A 17737-nucleotide genomic window follows, 5' to 3' on the forward strand; every position below is an offset into this window, starting at 1 on the left:
AGAAGACTGCCTGTCAAAGCTACAGACAAATGACAAGAGTAATATCCCAGAAGTGCTTCAATATGGAAGCAATTCTTTTAAGCAGGTATCAAAATGTTATTAAGAAAGATACCAATTTCCCAAATGGAATTGAAACATTACACACTAGGTGAATATACTTAATGCAAGAGTCAAAAAAAAAAAAAAAAAAAAAGTATGTTAAGTACCCCTTTCATCCTTAAATCCTAGGTGTTATTTCCCCTTCACTTTGCCAATAAAAATAAAGTTGCAAGAGAACTGATACAGATACCCCAATCAGCATATCCTAACCAAAATTTCAGATAAATGTTCAGAGGGCTACAAGAAAGATGTTTGAAATCCTAGGGTTAAGATAAAAAACAGGGTCCTTGTCTGTGGGTATTTTCACACCTAAATACTAACCAGAAGCTAGTTATTTAAAAGGATACATTGCATTTGCTTCACACTTATACACCTCCCCCCATATATTGCAATGCACGCGCACACACGCGGGCACACCCAGCAGTCAATAACAGATGTTACCCGGATAGTACAATCTGTCCCATTACAAGGGACATAATACGGATTTTGTAATACAGAATGGAGACAATATCCACTACAGTAGAACCTCAAAGTTATGAATACCTCAGGAATGGAGGTTGTTCATAACTCTGAACAAAACGTTATGGTTGTTCTTTCAAAAGTTTACAACTGAACATTGACTTAATACAGCTTTGAAACTTTACTACGCTGAAGAAAAATGCTGCTTTCCCTTTGTTTGTAGTAGTTTACGTTTAACACAGTACTGTACTGTATTTGCTTTTTTGGGGCGGGGAGGGCGGTCCTCTGGTACTGCCTGTTTGTGTACTTCCGGTTCCAAACGAAGTATGCGGTTGACTGGTCAGTTTGCAATTCTGGTGTTTGTAACTCTGACGTTCTACTTTAGTTTATTTTCTAGCTGCTAAATGCAAAGTGGAAATATATTGCACTTAATGTACCGTTGGAAATGTAACAGGATTGTCACGGATGTACCAAATTTAGGCTAAATACCTATTTTTATATATTTTTGTAACCTGTGAGGTTACAAAACAATTCTCAAGAATAAAGGGAAACAAAAAGTACAGAAGTTATTATAGGACATAACCAAGGATTTTAAAATCTAGGATCCTTATTTGCAAAAAAAGAAAGAACATATCTACAGGAAAAATATTAAAATTAATATGTTACATAAAAAGGCCACACAAAATCCTGATAGTTATTGCCTAAATAAGGCTATGGAAGGAAATAAATTCATTCCTCCCTTCTTCTAAACCCATGAAATACTGAATGTGCTTCAGGATTATCTGATCCCTCCAGCCCTTACCCTACTATTCTAATACTTGAGGAAAATGTCCCCTCCCATGTTGGTGGCACATGTTCGAACCCATTGATTAGGCAGAACTGGTTAAACAGGGCTGCCTTAAGCAAAGGAATGTGAATTTACCCAAATGTACATATAAGTTTTAAACAGGGTCCTCAGACAGTGAGGGGGAAGAAGATAGCAGGCAAGGTAAATCTGCATTTCAGCAAACAGAGGTGAGAAGAAACAGCGTGCAGCCTGTTTCTCAACCAGACTCCTTGTCTCTGTCCTCATAGCAGGAATGAACTTTATCTAAGGGGTAACTCTCAGGAAAATACATTTCAAAGGGTGACTGAACTATAAAAGCGAGGGACAAAAACATCCCAAGTTATCTCTCCCTATCCATTGCTCTCTCTCTTTTTTCACCTAAGAAAAACAAAACAAACTTTAGACTTTGGGAGCAGATCCTGACCTGAGAATTTGGTCAGCAATGTTACTGTGAACCTGTGGTAAGAACTTCAACTTGATCAAGTCTAGTTTGTTAAGTTTAGAAAGTGTTTTATCTTTATGTCTCTTGTAACTATTTGACTTTAATGACTTACACTTGTACACACTTAAAATCTCTCTCTCTTTGTAGTTACATAAACTTGTTTTATTCTTTAATTACAACTAATCCAGTGTTGTGAAATGTTTGGGTAATTCCATTTAAGGTAGCAGACTTGTATTTTGATCCCTTTAGAGGAGCATCTTTCCGAATATATCTGGACTATCCAGGAGAGGGCTAGACAGTGCAGAACGCATGTTTTTATGGGAAAATCCGGGACTGGGAGTGTGTTGGGGTCACCCGGCAAGTAGTAACCAAGGCTGCTGGAAGCCAGAGTGTGACTGATGTGTGGCTGGCAGGCTGCAGCTATTCAGACACTCAGGGTGTGACCTGAATGCTGTTTGTGGGCGGCCCAGGTGGGAGCTACAGCAGGAAAGCATTGTGAGGCACCCAAGGTTGCATGGCAGGTGGTGACACAGCCCCTCACTGGGCTGGATTGCACCCCGGACTGTCATAGGTCTGCAGATATGGGGCATCTACCAAACATATGGCAGAGCTAGTCACAGCAGCCATTAGACATTTTTAATATTAAAATTAAGTATTAAAATTTTAGAACTTACATTAGTGCATCAGCAGCTTGTTCCTGTCCCCTCTGTAAATCCTGAGAACCAACCTCCCTGATATTAACCAAGGCAGGCTCTTCTTTAGGCACTGCTACCTCTTCTGTTCCAGCAGTAGAAATGACAAATATTTCAGTTTTCCGATGCTTTGTGATCCCATCTTCCTGAAGGGCAGTTTGGGTCTGCAAATCCTTTCCAGGTCTCTTGTGTCCATCTTGGAGGGTAGACTGTTTAGATTCTCCCAAAGATGATTTTGATCCAATATTAAATAAGCTTCCAAGGAACTGGAAAAAGCCTTCTTTGGGTTGTCTGTCACGATCTGCTGTTTTGCAGCCAGGAGCCAAACTGGGAAGGCTATTAGCTTTTTTTAATTCCTCTGTGATAACAGAGTTGCTTAGATCTTCCATGGAGTGGTTCTTCTCTGCATTTTGAGAAATCTTTAAAAAAAAAACATGAATAATAATGTTGAAACAGAACCAATACATCAATTTTCAGACTCTACTCCAAAAAACCTTAAACTGCTTCTAGGCAGTGCATTACTTCTGGCTGCTCTGCTATTTACGAGACCATTCTTAAGAGCTTTGTCCAATCTCCTTTACTCTGTTCTGCTACTTAAGATACCTCTACTTCTTTCTGTTGCAGAAATTGGCCCCATTATTGAGGACTTACAATTTAAAAAAGTACTTTTGATTTTAACAGATGTCTTGAAAGGCTACTTTTATGAAAAACAGGCTTGGGCTTTGAGGCTCACAGGACAATGGTTGTGAAGGTAAAGCACTGTATGATGGAAACAGAACAAAAATAATTTGAGCTGGCAAAAATAGGAGATGAAGCATGGAGCAGTTTTTCATAGAACGGTATTGCAAGCCAGTAGAAAAGACTTATTAGTTAAGCCTGTGAAGTGGTTTGGGACACAGGACCCAGTTCTTTCATCCTTACTGTATGTGAGTAGACTTCACTCATGTGCAAGTAGTCCCAGTGCAGTCAGTGTGACTAGTCACATGAGGGAGGGTTGCAGGATCATGCCTTAAAGATGGACTTTATTAAAAAACAATGAATTACTTATGTAACAAAGATTACATAAGGGAAACATGCATATTTGCCTTTTAAATGGGCAAATCAATTCACATCCTTTATCTGAGGTTACCAATTCTTCCTATTAATCAATTTTTCTAGAATTAGCTATCATTCATTTCTGTAAAGCAGAATCTCTGACCACTGGTTTGGGCAAGGAGAGGGGATTCCCCAAACAGAGAGATTGAATTAGGCTCTTGTCCTTCATCAGCTCAAAAAGACAGAGGACTATTTCTGCAAAAAAACATACAGTCTCAGAGACCAAGAGTCCACGCCTGCTTGCAAGTGAAATACCTTTTTGCGTTTCCTTCTATGGGGAGGTCCTTGTAGGCTCTGTCTCTCTCAAACTAACATGTTAAGGTATGAAAACGCCCACCCCCTCCTTAGCTGTAATTCGTAAGAACTTATTCTGATCAACAGGACAGGGAAGGAAGAATCTGAATAAATATAAATCTGTGTAGGATCTTTGTATCAGCAATACGTTTGGATAAGAACAAGCAACTCTACTGTGTAACAGCTAACACTCACTTATCCTACCCATGCAGTAGGTCAGTATTTTCATTAACTCCCTTGTGCTGTTTCTATTTGAGGACATATCCCTTTTAGATAATTGAGATGGGCATACTGAGTGCTATGCTAGTTATTTTAAGTAGACAGAATAAGAGTTTTGTAGAAGGACTACCCAATGACTGACAAGCCTGGGTGATGAAAAGCAGTATTTTAATGAAGTGCCTCCTTTTAGACATGGAGACCAGTGATAATTTTGATGAGAGGCAGGCAACTTGTTACTTAAGAGTTTTTCCTTACCGTTAAATACATTGATCTTTGACCTCCAGCCAAATATTTTACTACTTTTTTCCTTCAAAGAGTGGAGTATGTTTACTCTGCTATTTCATAAGCTCAGTTATTAACATGTTTAGTTTTGTGGTATGATTCCCCTTCTTCAGGCTATGGTATTGAAAAAAGCAGAACACTGCAAATGAACATAAAAGTAGAACCTTCCTAATTTACACTTCAGTAATCTCCATACCATGTATACAAAAAAGGCCTTTTCTCCTTACTCTTCAGCAAAGATTAATGACAGTCAGTGCTAAAGGAAGGTATTTTGTTTTTACAAAATGTTTTCTCAAACATTTACCGGTGTGCCAGGTACCAGCATCTTAATTAAAATTACACGTAATTATTTAAACTTTTTTAGTGTACCAAACCACTGATCTAGGCACATGCAGAACAACAATTCTAAATCATGTAAAATGAAACTATATTCCTTGCTCAGTTAACCAACAAGGACAATCTGTAAGCAAGATTTTCTATTGTATTCAGGTTTTTATGCCACACTCATCCCCATGGGCTCATCAGTTACCCATCCATCCACAAATCAATCCCCCCCACCTCCAATATTCATTGGTCACCCCTCTAGGCCTACATACACCCTTTCAAAATCACTAAGATCAACCCTTTCACAAAAGCCTGGTAAAAGAAAGGCCTTGCAATGTGCTCTTACACAGCTCTGCCTCTCTCAGATCAAGAAGGGTGAAATACAAGCAGCACAGCTGAAGGCCCCTTCCTGAATCCCACGTGCTTCCCAGACCTTTTTCTGATCAACTGCTGAAGCATCACAAGGGGATGTGCTGGTGTCTATTTTAGCCAGCATGCCATTTGTTGCTGTACAGGTCAACTCCATTCACTAGAAGTGTTCCTGGAAGTGAATTAGAAAGCAGGGTAGCTCTCTGAATGCAGCAGTGAAGTTATCTCTGCACGTGGCACTTCCAAGCAAGCAGGCTGCCATATTCTGCACTAGTCGAAGTTTACAAGTAGCATGGAGATGAAGCGCAAAGGAGAGCACATTACTAAATTCCCATCTAGCAGGAACTAAGTACTTTAGGTAAGAATTTTTTTGCTTCGTTTACTTACTAATTGACAACATTTATTAATTCACAACAGATTTCCTCTACTTTCAATTTTTGTAAAAACATTTATTTTAAAGAGGAAGATATGTTTTCAGGAGCCAGACACCACAGTGGGTTAGTTAGTGAATTAACCTTGCACTTCTGGGGACCAGGAGTCCAGTCCTGTATACTCTCCACACACAAAGCTCCTACTGTGGCAGCTCTGTGCACAGAAAGCCTGTAAGATTGTGCCCCTTAGTTTTAATCGTGATTCATGGCCCCGTGAAAAGCTGTTTGGTAGTCCCTGCTTGCACAAACACTGAATCACTTACACAATTCAGGGTAACTGGGGGGTTCCATATGAAAGTAGGCTTCTAAGTCTTTAACAATAAGGAGCGTTGCAGACAGGCATGCCTATGCTGATACAGCAAAACTCCTGAGAAACATTTAAATTGCAGCAAGTCAACGCGTATTATTTTAATGCACATATTAAGTCTGATAACAGAAGCTATGCAAAGCTATCATTTCCCAACACACGAATGTATCAATCCTCTCCTTCATATATTCTCCCCCTTGCCTCACATTTGTTTGTGCTCTAAGAAGATATTTTTGTTAATTATTTTCTTTATCTTTTGCAATACGGTAGCTCCTAGAGCTTCCAATCTAGATCACGATCCCACTGTGCTAGGCATTGTACAAGCAACACTGCTCCTGTTCTGTCTTTTAAATTTATATATTGTGGCACTGGGATATCCAAATTAATGAGGCGAGACTCCACTGTCTTTACATCCAATAAGCCTTTGTTGTTGCTGGAACCGTCACGCACAACTGCCCATCTCTTTGAGAGCACAATACAGGAAGCACTGCCCCAAAAAGACTTTCTTCACTTTCCATTCCACCTGCCTCTAATCTCATTTCATTTGCAACCCAGCTAGTGGGGAAGGGTAATCCAATAATATAATTTAAGACAAATAACTTGACTCAAACCAAGATTAAGGACATATCATTAATGGCTAAGGGGCTGATCCAACACACACAATTGGACACAGTGTTCACTGCTACCATAAATAGTCCCATTGGTGTGCTGGATCAAGTCCCAAGGATACAGTAGTACCCTAAAGACAGTCAGTTTGGCCACAGGGTTTACTTATTAAATATAAAGAGCAGCTATTTGTGACCATTGATTGCTGATTTCTCTCAGTAACTGAGTGAGCAGCAGTTCAAGTTGCCAGAGGTGCTAATTTAGCAGGGTATCTGCCAAGAGTACAATCTCTTCTATTATCCCAACAAGTGAATGAAATTAAAATATTAAAAACATTAAAACACAGATTTCCATGAACAAAAGACATAGCTTCCAGCCATAATAGTGAGATACTTCAGACTAGACTAACTCCCTCCCTAAATGAACACCGATTATGAAGCATAAATTCTAGACAGCACCATGACAATCCATTGTTAACTATTTGTTTTATTACACAGGACTTTGTGGCGGGAGCACACCTTGCAAGGATATTCATACATTTTAATTTTACTACCATTATGCCTCAGCAAATTATCACTTAAAATTAGGGCTGTCAAGCTATTAAAAAATTTAATCGCACTGTTAAACAATAATAGAATACCATTTATTTAAATAGTTTTGGATGTTTTCTACATTTTCAAATACATTGATTTCAATTACAACATAGAATACAAAGTGCACAGTGCTCACTTTATTTTTATTACAAATATGTGCACTGTAAAAAACAATACAAGTACTGTAGTGCAATCTCTTTATCATGAAAGTTGAACTTACAAATGTAGAATTACGTACAAAAAATAACTGCATTCAAAAATAAAACGATGTAAAACTTTAGAGTCTACAAGCCTACTCAGTCCTACTTTTTGTTCAGCCAATCGCTCAGACAAACAAGTTTGTTTACATTTGCGGGAGATAATGCTGCCCACTTCTTGTTTACAATATCACCTGAAAGCGAGAACAGGCGTTTGCATGGCACTGTTTTAGCCGGCATCGCAAGATATTTACGTGCCAGATGCACTAAAGATTCATATGGCCCTTCATGTTTCAACCACCATTCCAGGGGACATTCGTCCATGCTGATAACGGTTCTGCTCAATAAACCATCCAAAGCAGTGCGGACCGACGCACGTTCATTTTCATCATCTGAGTCGGAGGCCACCAGCAGAAGGTTGATTTTCTTTTTTGGAGGTTTGGGTTCTGTAGTTTCTGCATCGGAGTGTTGCTCTTTTAAGACTTCTGAAAGCTTTACACCTCATGCCTCTCAGATTTTGGAAGGCATGTCAGATTCTTAAACCTTGGGTCGAGTGCTGTAGCTATCTTTAGAAATCTCAAACTGGTATCATCTTTGCAGTTTGTCAAATGTAATGTGAAAGTGTTCTTAAAATGAACAAAATGTGCTGGGTCATCATCCAAGACTGCTATAACATGAAATATATGGCAGAATGTGGGTAAAACAGAGTAGGAGACATACAATTCTCCTCCAAGGAGATCAGCCACATATTTAATTAATGCGTTATTTTTTTAATAAGCATCATCAGCATGGAAGCATGTCCTCTGGAATGGTGGGCAAAGCATGAAAAGACATACGAATGTTTAGCATATCTGGTATGTAAATATCTTGCAATGCCGGCTACACCAGTGCCATGTGAATGCCTGTTCTCACTTTCAGGTGATATTGTAAACAAGAAGCGTGCTGCATTATCTCCCATAAAGGTAAACAAACTTGTTTGTCTTTGCAATTGGCTGAAAAAGAAGTAGGACTGAGTGGACTTGTAGGCTCTAGAGTTTTACTTTTTTTTTTTGTTTGTTTTGAGTGCAGTTATGTAACAAAAAATTTACATTTGTAAGTTGCACTTTCACCATAAAGAGATTTCACTGCAGTACTTGTATGAGGTGAATTGAAAAATACTATTTATTTTGTTTGCCATTTTTACAGTGCAAATATTTGTAATAAAAACAACATGATAAAGTGAGCCCTTTCTACTTTGTATACTGTATTATAATTGAAATTAATATATTTGAAAATGTAAAAAAACAACATCCAAAAATATTTAATAAATTTCAATTGGTATTCTATTGTTTAACAGTGCAATTAAAACTCCAATTAATCGAGATTAATTTTTTTAATTGCGATTAATTTTTTTTGAGTTAATCGCATAAATTAACTGTGATTAATTGACAACCCTGCTTAAAATGTATCATTTTGTGGTTGAGATACAGTCTGATCTAATGGTAAAAGGAGAGGACTGGGAATCAAGACTTCACCAACTCATCTCATGACCTTGGACAAGTCACTTAACCTAGCAGTGTCTCAGTTTACCTATGTGAAATGCACAGCATTCTTACCTACCTCACAGCATTGCTCTACAACTTTATTCATGAGTGTAAGTAAAATGTTTTGAGATCTTTGTATGAAAGGCACCACAAATCTACAAAGTAGCATGATTACAGACTATTGCCTCAACCTGTGTGACCTTGTGAGAAGCCATGCCAAGAGAGAAAGATCAAGGTTAAGGCTTTAACAAATTTCACTTTATTTTACAAGTTTTTCATGAGTATCCAATTTTAGCTTAATTTTATGTGCTGCAGTTGTTCAAACACTGTACATTAAACAAAATTCACCAAGAAATAGTTGGAATAGTTGGCAGACCTATATATTCCCACAGAGAATAGCTATGGGAAAGCTACCGTCAGCATATTTTCTCTCATCAGAGAAGAAAAAGAGTCTTGCCCCTTTTGATACTGTCTTCCATTTGCTTTGCACTGTGTGGGCTACACTGCAACACATGGATCTCACATATGAAGCAGACTTCTGTTTTCCATACCGTGTGAAAGAAAAAAATTAGGTATTCTTGAGAGACTGATGTAATTAACTACTATGTCTCTATATTTCCAGGACAAACCAGGAGGAGGTGGAATTATGAGACGAGGAAAGGCATAAGATTAGAAATATTTTTTTGGGTATTCTGTTTTAATTTTTCCCAAAAATAAAGGCAATTAGACAATAAATAAGTACAGTATTAACTAAGGAAGTGCTGCACTTCACTAATTATATTCAAGACAAAGATGGATTTAGCATTTAGGAGTAGTTTTTTGGTGATGGGGGTTAAAAAGAGGCTAGAGGAGATAATAAAACAAGAAGTCTCTACCAGCCCTAAAACCTATTATTCTGTAATGACTTTAAAATAATTCGCAAAAAGAAAAGGAGTACTTGTGGCACCTTAGAGACTAACAAATTTATTTGAGCATAACCTTTTGTGAACTACAGCTCACTATTAAAAACACAAGATAATCAAAACACACCACAGAAAAAAAATGCATTAAAAGCTAACCAAAGAATGAGAATCCAGTATCTTAAGAGTGAAATTAATCTTGTAAAGATATTTTGTGAAAAAAAATAACTGGCTCATGCACCTTTTAGGTCTTTTTATTCTGCATAAAGAAGACTTAATAAGGCTTGATGTTTAAAAATAGCCAAAAAAACAAAAACTTTTTTCTGCTTTTTATTATATTAACAATTCTCGCCTTATTTGCCCAGGAAGACTCTGATGACTGATTAGAAAACTAATGAAATGATGACATTGCTTTAGTTAAAATGAAAGTTCAGCAATAGGAAGGGATTTTTAATCAGTTTAATTTTTCCATTTGCTTTTAACAAGTACTTAATTTTAAGGCCAGTCAACATTCTGGACACAAGATGATCTGTAATAAAGTTTCACTCCCCTTGCTCTTTCAATTAGGGTGCCACAAGTTCACAATAAGAAGTTGCTAACACATTCAGAAGATATCCTATCAAAATTGAGGAAGACCAGACAATATTATTGAGGTCAGAAAACAAGCAGGGAAAAATGTTTTTTTTTGTTTTCTTAAATAAAAAGACAGCAAAAAAGGCCTCATATAAAACACAACATTCTTTATAAATCACCTTTAAGGGAAAACCTGAAAGCAATAACAGCTTCTAGAAAGACAAACTGAAGTTTTAAAATAAAATTCCATTGATATTTGGATGGTTATTTCAAGTTTCTTGTTCCTGATTTTTGCCTGGCGCTACAGTAAATCTCTCTGATTGAAGATCTAAAGTTAGTACTCATTTCTCTTCTTTAGAGATAGATCTACCGTAGTAACTAGAAAGACATGAATTAACTGCCTCGCTTATTCTCTTTTATCTATAAATCCTGTCAATATAACTGTTCTGTTTCTTTTATCAATGAATGTGTTTTGAGGTGCATTTTTTGGTAGCCCATTACCATATAACTGATGCTTCTTTTGACTTTTTAAAAATAATTATTCAGTAAGTGTGAAATTCATCTTTTCCTTGCGCAAAGACTGAGCAATCAGGCTGCATATAATAAGTGGGGTGGGAAGGTATGATGTTCACCCACACACAAATCCTACCAGCAGACTATATAAAGTGCAGATATTGTGTCTTCTGGTACCAACTTGTTCAAAGTTCTGCCCAATGTCCCTCATGCCACCTCTGGTGAGGGAGCTTGGGCCCAAGCTTCTTCTTTCTGAACGGCCTCATCAGACACGGTCTCTGAATCTGAGTGAATGTCACCATTACAGAATTAAGAGATTTTAGGAAGAATCCTCCTGCATAGCCTATCCTATCCTCCTGAATAGCTGCAATGTTGCCACCTCTCATGATTTTACTGCAAATCTCATAATTTGACATTTATTTTAAAATCCTAGCTTCTGGAATCATGTGATAATGTGAGAATCTCAGCTTAAAAAAAAACAAACAAAAAAAAAACATGTTTCTAGACCTTATGGCTGAAGAGAAAAGATTGAAAATGTGAACCCTAAAAGCTCAAAGCCAGAAGGCAAATAAAAGTCTGCCACATATTTTTTAAAAATCTCACGATTTTTAAGGCAGCTTCATGATATTTGAACATTCACATTTGGCAGTACTGCTCCAGCCCCCTGTTCTCTCAAAAGTAAAGTAGTTCATCTCTCCAACTTCACTAATTAAGTCCCATAAACAGGTATCCAGCAAGAGTCCACACTCCAGGTGAGAAATGTTTGAATGTGTTAACACATTGAATGTGTTAACACATTGAATGTGTTAACACATTCAAAGCCAACATAAATTAGAACTTTACTTTAAAAAAGCATTTAGTAAACTTGCGAAGATATTGGTCCAAATCTTGATGTGACACATTTTACAGGGGTGGAGTTTACACAGGTGAAAATGAGATGAGATTCAGGCCCATTAGGTGCAGATAATCTGTGAAGGCAACAAAAATGTACAGCTGTCTTCATAACATACGTTAATTAAGCCATTAAAAGCTGTACGTCACACTCCAAGGTCACGCTCCTTGACATTGAGTTCTAGCATTATGGCAAGAGCACAAATAAGGCCATATTTATGTTATCTTTAAATGATACAATATTTAATGTTTAAAACATTGCAATTTCTCCATCAAAACTGAACCACCAAGTCATTTTCAGGCCTGGAGCTCATCACAGTACAGGTATTTGTGGAGCAGCTGGTAGTAGAGCTGAAGGTCAGTAGATCTGCATTTCAACTATAAATCACTGTTTTAAGAGATTTATAGAAAAGCTGTCAAAAAAAATCCCACACACATTTTAAGATGAAACAAAAAAAATTTAATATCCGTTCCAGGAAAAAAAAGAAGTGGCCCATTTTAAGTAATAATAAATAATGACAACAAAAGAAATTAATAGGTTTGGGACACTGATTTTGTACTGCAATGCAGACACTAAAAATACTCAAGCACTATATACACCTCTATGGAGCTATATGTTTATTAATAACAATGGCATTGAAAAGCTGCCTTTCTAAATGGAACATTTATTGAGAAAGAACCATGTTTACAGCCCTGGCTCATAGAACGGAAGCGAAACACAATCTGCAAATAAGTAATGTCAATTAGCATTGTACCTTCTGGTAGTGAATTAAAGGGTGAGGTCAATGCATATAACAAATAAAATTTCAAAAACGTTTCCTGGATATTGATCAAATAAAGGCTGACTAACATACTTTCCCAAGTAAATAGCTAAAAGAATGATTTTAGAATTTCAGAAGATGGCCACATTAATGTATTACATAAACTTCCCCCTTTGGGCTTTCATCAAAGTCGGAAAAACATTTAGTATGCGTGAAAGATGCAAAACTGACAGCACTGGGAACTGAAAACCTCCATACAGCCACACAGAAGTACAGCAGCTGTACACATTTTTCACCTCACTTCAGCCAGTTTATCAACTCTGATTTGTAGGGATGACCTCTACTTTGGAGGGAAAGGGACATCTAATCTCCAAGCTATTCTATCCTTGTCCTCTCTGTTGAGACCATTAATAAGTGTTCAAAAACACCATCACATGGACATGTGTCCACCAGGAATGTGACAGATGACCAACTGATTTTATACAGGCTAATAAATAGTCATCAGATGGTAAAAAGAAAAGGAGTACTTGTGGCACCTTAGAGACTAACCAATTTATTTGAGCATAAGCTTTTGTGAGCTACAGCTCACTTCATCGGATGCATACTGATTCAGATGGTAGTGAGTGTTATCCACAACTAACCTCAACTGGATCTGAACAAGTCACAGACTCCATATCCCACTGTTAGTTCGATGGGCCACGCTCCACCCATATGTGCATGGGTGTATGCACATAACCTAGAAATCTCAATTATTTGTGAAAGGGCAACTGTAAAAGGACTATTCCGAAGAATTAAAAAATATATATATCTAGTGATCTAATCCAATAAAACTGGAACGTCCATCTTCCAACACCAACCATTATCTATGATTCAAATTGCTGAACCATTGAGTCTCTCTCAACAATTTCTTTGATCTGGGTAGCAATACTTTATCTATTAAGGATATTTACTAAGGATCTTTATTAAGGATCTTGTTTTACACAAGACAGCTCAACTTGGTTGACATCAAATACGGTACAATGAGGCCCTGTTTCAATTAACTTTAAACCTTAAGCAAAATCAATCTTTTTTCCCCTCCATCTCAACATTATCCAATTATCTGTAATTTTAGTAAATTGCATATTTAGAAAATAGTTTATTTGGCATTGTATACCACACACTTCTAAAATACACTAACAATTATTTTGAGCCACAGTCTAGAAAGAAACATCCAGGGATGCTCTAAGGACCCACCAGGTAAGTCACATAAGAGCACTGAGGAAGAGCAGTTTAACTGTAACTTCACAGACATCCTTGAGATATCCAGCAAATGGCCAGCATTCTGACAATATGAACACTGTTCCTTCTTTACAAAGCCAACTCTCAGGCACAGGCACAATGAATTACCACAAGAAATAATGTAATGCACATTATAAAACCACAAATTGTGAAATTATTAAACAAGGAACTCTACCAACATGATGGAGAGTATTTAAGTTTAGATTCCTTGCAGCCAGAACCCTCTGACAGAATTTTCTTTCACACCAATCTTTAGTATAACATTGCAGAAAAGATGGCTGAGGCAGACTCTGCATAGAGAATTTCATTATTTGCTGTAAATTACAATAGACTTGTAACCAAAATGATAATTGCTGAATTAGTATTATTCTTTGCAAGGTAAAAAACAAATGAGGTTTGGTGGGGTTTTTTGTTCTCTTTTAACCCAGGATAACACAATCATCAGTAAAAACAAGAAACCACTAGGTCGCCGGTTCAAACAACTGATGGTCCCTTTGCTCCACCCACACATCCTGCTCATTCTTTCCCTTAGAAACCATCTCATTTTCATATTCCATCCTATATACCCCTTATACTTCTAACAGTTCTATTCAGACACACCAAACACCCTCTCTTTTCATTCAAATCCCCCCTCAAACCAACTTCTTATGTAAAGCTTTTCACCAATAATCCACTGTAGAAAGATATTGGGTGTGTGTATGTTTTTTAAAAAAGGAAGAAAAGAGCCACTGTTCTGAGACTGTATCTCACCTAGTTCACTAGCATGTTTTGTGTCCGTATTGTAGGTCAGACATAGATTGTAAGTCTTTTGGGAAAGGTCCATTTCTTTCTCTTATATTTTCAACACTCAGCAATAATAAATGCAGTGCAAGTCTGTAGCATCTGAAAGTCATCTTCTGTGCAGTGGCCTACCTGAAATGACAGGTGTCCACACCATAGTTTGCACTAACTTGTACTCTCATGAACTTTCTGAGCAGACACACCAAAAATTGAATGGATGTGACTAGAGAATGAACTGCCTTCTTACCCCTAAAAGTCATCCCACTTGATCAGGGCTGAGGTACGGAGGGGCAGAGGCAATCTTGAGAAAAGTTGCACAGAGAGTAGCAGCACTGTATGTAATTATATATACCGTGAAATAAACATGACTGGCACTCTACAGGCAAAACAGTGTTCCTATCCCAAACCTCTTACAATAGAAGGTCCTGATCACATGAGACTAATGGTCCTTTTGCAGGATTGGGGCATAAATTAAGACACAGTAAGATAAAGGGTCACCTCATATCAAGAAAGATATATTAGAATCAGAAAATGTACAGAGAAGGGCAACAAAAATTATTAGGGGTATGGAACAGCTTCCATATGAGGAGAGATTGAAAAGACTGGGATTGTCTGGGGGGGAGGGATAGCTCAGTGGTTTGATCATTGGCCTGCTAAACCCAGGGTTGTGAGTTCAATCCTTGAGTGGGCCATTTAGGGATCTGGGGAAAAAACTGGGGATTGGTCCTGCTTTGTGCAGAGGGTTGGTCTAGATAACCTCCTGAGGTCCAACCCCCAACCCTGATATTCTATGATTCTATGTTCAGCTTGGAATAGAGAAGACTAAGGGAAGATATGATAGAGATCTATAAAATCATGCATGGCGTGGATAAAGTGAATAAGGAAATGTCATTTATCCCTTCACATAACACAAGACCCGGGGTCACCCAATGAAATTAATAGTCAGCAGGTTTAAGAAAACAAAAGGAAGTACTTCACACAACACACAGTCAACCTTTGGAACTCACTGCCAGGGGATGTTGTGAAGTCCAAAACTATAAATGGGTTCAAAAAAGAATTAGATACGTTTATGGAGGATATGTGCATCAATGTCTATTAGCCAAGATGATCAGGGACACAACCCCATGACCTTAAACCTCTGAGATGCTTCAGGGGATGACTCACTAAATAACTGTCCTGTTCATTCTCTCTGAAGCATGAGATGTTGGCCACTGTCAGAAGACAGGATACGGGGCTAGATGGACCACTGGTCTGACCCAGCATGGCCGTTCTTATGTTTAACATTGGTAACGAGGGAGAAGAGGAGGACAAGGATTACAGCAGAAAGATCATACAGTTGTTTTGGTTGGTAACTTGTGTGATTTGAAGCCCCTCAAGATTGTTTGTTTTAAAATGAAGCCATCACTGCATAGGGAAGACTGGTACTTCTAGTTCACATGGAAGAATCATTAGGGAGGCACTTGGCAAAATTCCTGTTCCTTGGATAAAATTATAACTTTCTTCTCCAGGACTGTGAATCCTGCATGTTTCATTAGCATTAAATTTGCATTGATTTTGATTGTAAGCAAGGGTAGGGACTTCAGAATTATTGAAATGTAGGGATGGAAGGGACCTCAAGAAGTCGTCAAGTCCAGCCCCTTTCACTGAGGCACGACCAAGTAAACTTTCTATCAGGGACTTGAAGCAGACACCGTCCTGTTCTGTGTATCAGTGCCTAGCACGGTGGAGACTCAATTCCTGACTGTGGCCTCTAGGCACACCACCGTTAAAATATTAAATAACAGTACTAATAATACTACTTAAAAAGGGGGAAGGAGGAAGGCAAGCAGTAAACACTGGCTCAGTGAAAATTAACAAATAAAATCATACCTTTAACAGCTCAGGGAGAAGCATTCTTTCCTTTTTATCACTTTTCACACTGATGGATTCATTTTCCTTACTTGCAAAGCTGAAAAATAAAAATACATTTAACTATTTTAAAGACCTGCATTAGGCAGAGTTACTTAACACAAAAGGCACTGCATCATGCAATTTAAAAGCAAAGGTGAAAGGTTTTTTGTTTGGTTGGTTGTGGGTTTTTTTTGTTTCTTTGGTTTTTTGGTTAAAAAAGGAGCACGTTGCACATATTTACTCTTTAAAAAAATATAAAATCCTGCCTGCAACACTGGGACAGAGCACGCTCAGTTGCTTTATGGGGATGGTGCATGCACATTATGGCTGGCACACTGGAGCTATGAGGAAACGGAGCATGCTCAGTGCAGATGGAATCTTCAAAGACTTCAGCTGCCAAACTAACAAATCTCTAAGCATGTCCAAATTGAGATTCTTTTCTAGACAGAAATTTATAACTTGGCCAAATTTGAGTGTCTTTTTCTTATGACATGTATTTATAGCCCATTAGAATGCTAACCCATCATCATTTTTTTCCTCTACCCTTTACCCTCTCCTTCATAAACCATGTTTTCTAAAACTTTTAGCATTTTTGGTTGCTTTTTTACAGACAAAAGCCAACATCTTTAAAGTATAATACTGACAGATACCAGATTAATTTTGTTCTAGCACCAGCCTCGCTTGGACAGGTTACCGTAGAATCCTGCAATACGTGCAGTGAATCAAGAGTTAACTTGTATTTAGTTCTGAGGCAAATATCTTAAAATAAACAAAGGAGAAAACACAGCTTTACTTTCTAGCCACATTAAAAAAACAAAACAAAAACATTCCCCCACCTTCCAAAACTGAACCTGAAAGTTACCTTATTAAATTAGTCTTTTAAAAAAAATCTTCCATGTGTTTCAACATTCTAAACCTTCTGCTTTAGTAAGTAAACAACATTGTTTTTACAGAGCCCTTGGTACATACTAGATGAGTCACACTGCAAATAAATAAATAAAAAACGTAAGTACAAAAGCTCTCTCCGCAGAAAATGTGGCTCTTGGATTGTTTTGTTTTCTCCTAAAAGTGGAGACTACCTTCCAAAGCAGACAACAATAAGTGTGTGTCCGCTGGTGCCAAATATTGTATTTAGGACCAAAGAATAGTCCAGTTATTGCTGAGCAGACTCTTGATGACCTAGATTAGCATTCTTATATTACCAAAAGAGAGAACTTGAATTCAGTGTTTTTATCATCATTGAATGTTATGCAATTGAAGCATCTGCAACTACTGGAACATGCTATCCTATTTTCCAAGCAGAAAAATAGGTATTAAGCATTAGTTGTACTTTCTCTACTGTGTTCAAAACATAGGTGAGCTAATGAAACTGTTCCACTCCCATTCTCCTGTTG

General features: G+C 37.6%; 1 protein-coding gene across 2 annotated transcripts in view; it reads right to left on the reverse strand.

Annotated features, from left to right (window-relative positions):
- CRYBG3 (crystallin beta-gamma domain containing 3) overlaps positions 1-17737 on the reverse strand; it is a 124895-nt gene that overhangs the window by 78502 nt on the left and 28656 nt on the right. For both annotated transcript variants that reach the window (XR_013346505.1, XM_077820452.1), the window contains exons 2-3: positions 16323-16401; positions 2501-2937 (exon numbers count right to left, since the gene is read on the reverse strand). Coding sequence is in view for 1 of the 2 variants with exons in the window: in XM_077820452.1 (XP_077676578.1) it covers positions 2501-2937; positions 16323-16401 (516 nt within the window). In the remaining variant the exon portion in view is untranslated. The remainder of the gene's footprint in view (positions 1-2500; positions 2938-16322; positions 16402-17737) is intronic.

The sequence above is a fragment of the Eretmochelys imbricata genome, chromosome 1 (genome assembly GCF_965152235.1).
Source record: "Eretmochelys imbricata isolate rEreImb1 chromosome 1, rEreImb1.hap1, whole genome shotgun sequence".
Taxonomy (NCBI): Eukaryota; Metazoa; Chordata; order Testudines; family Cheloniidae; genus Eretmochelys; species Eretmochelys imbricata.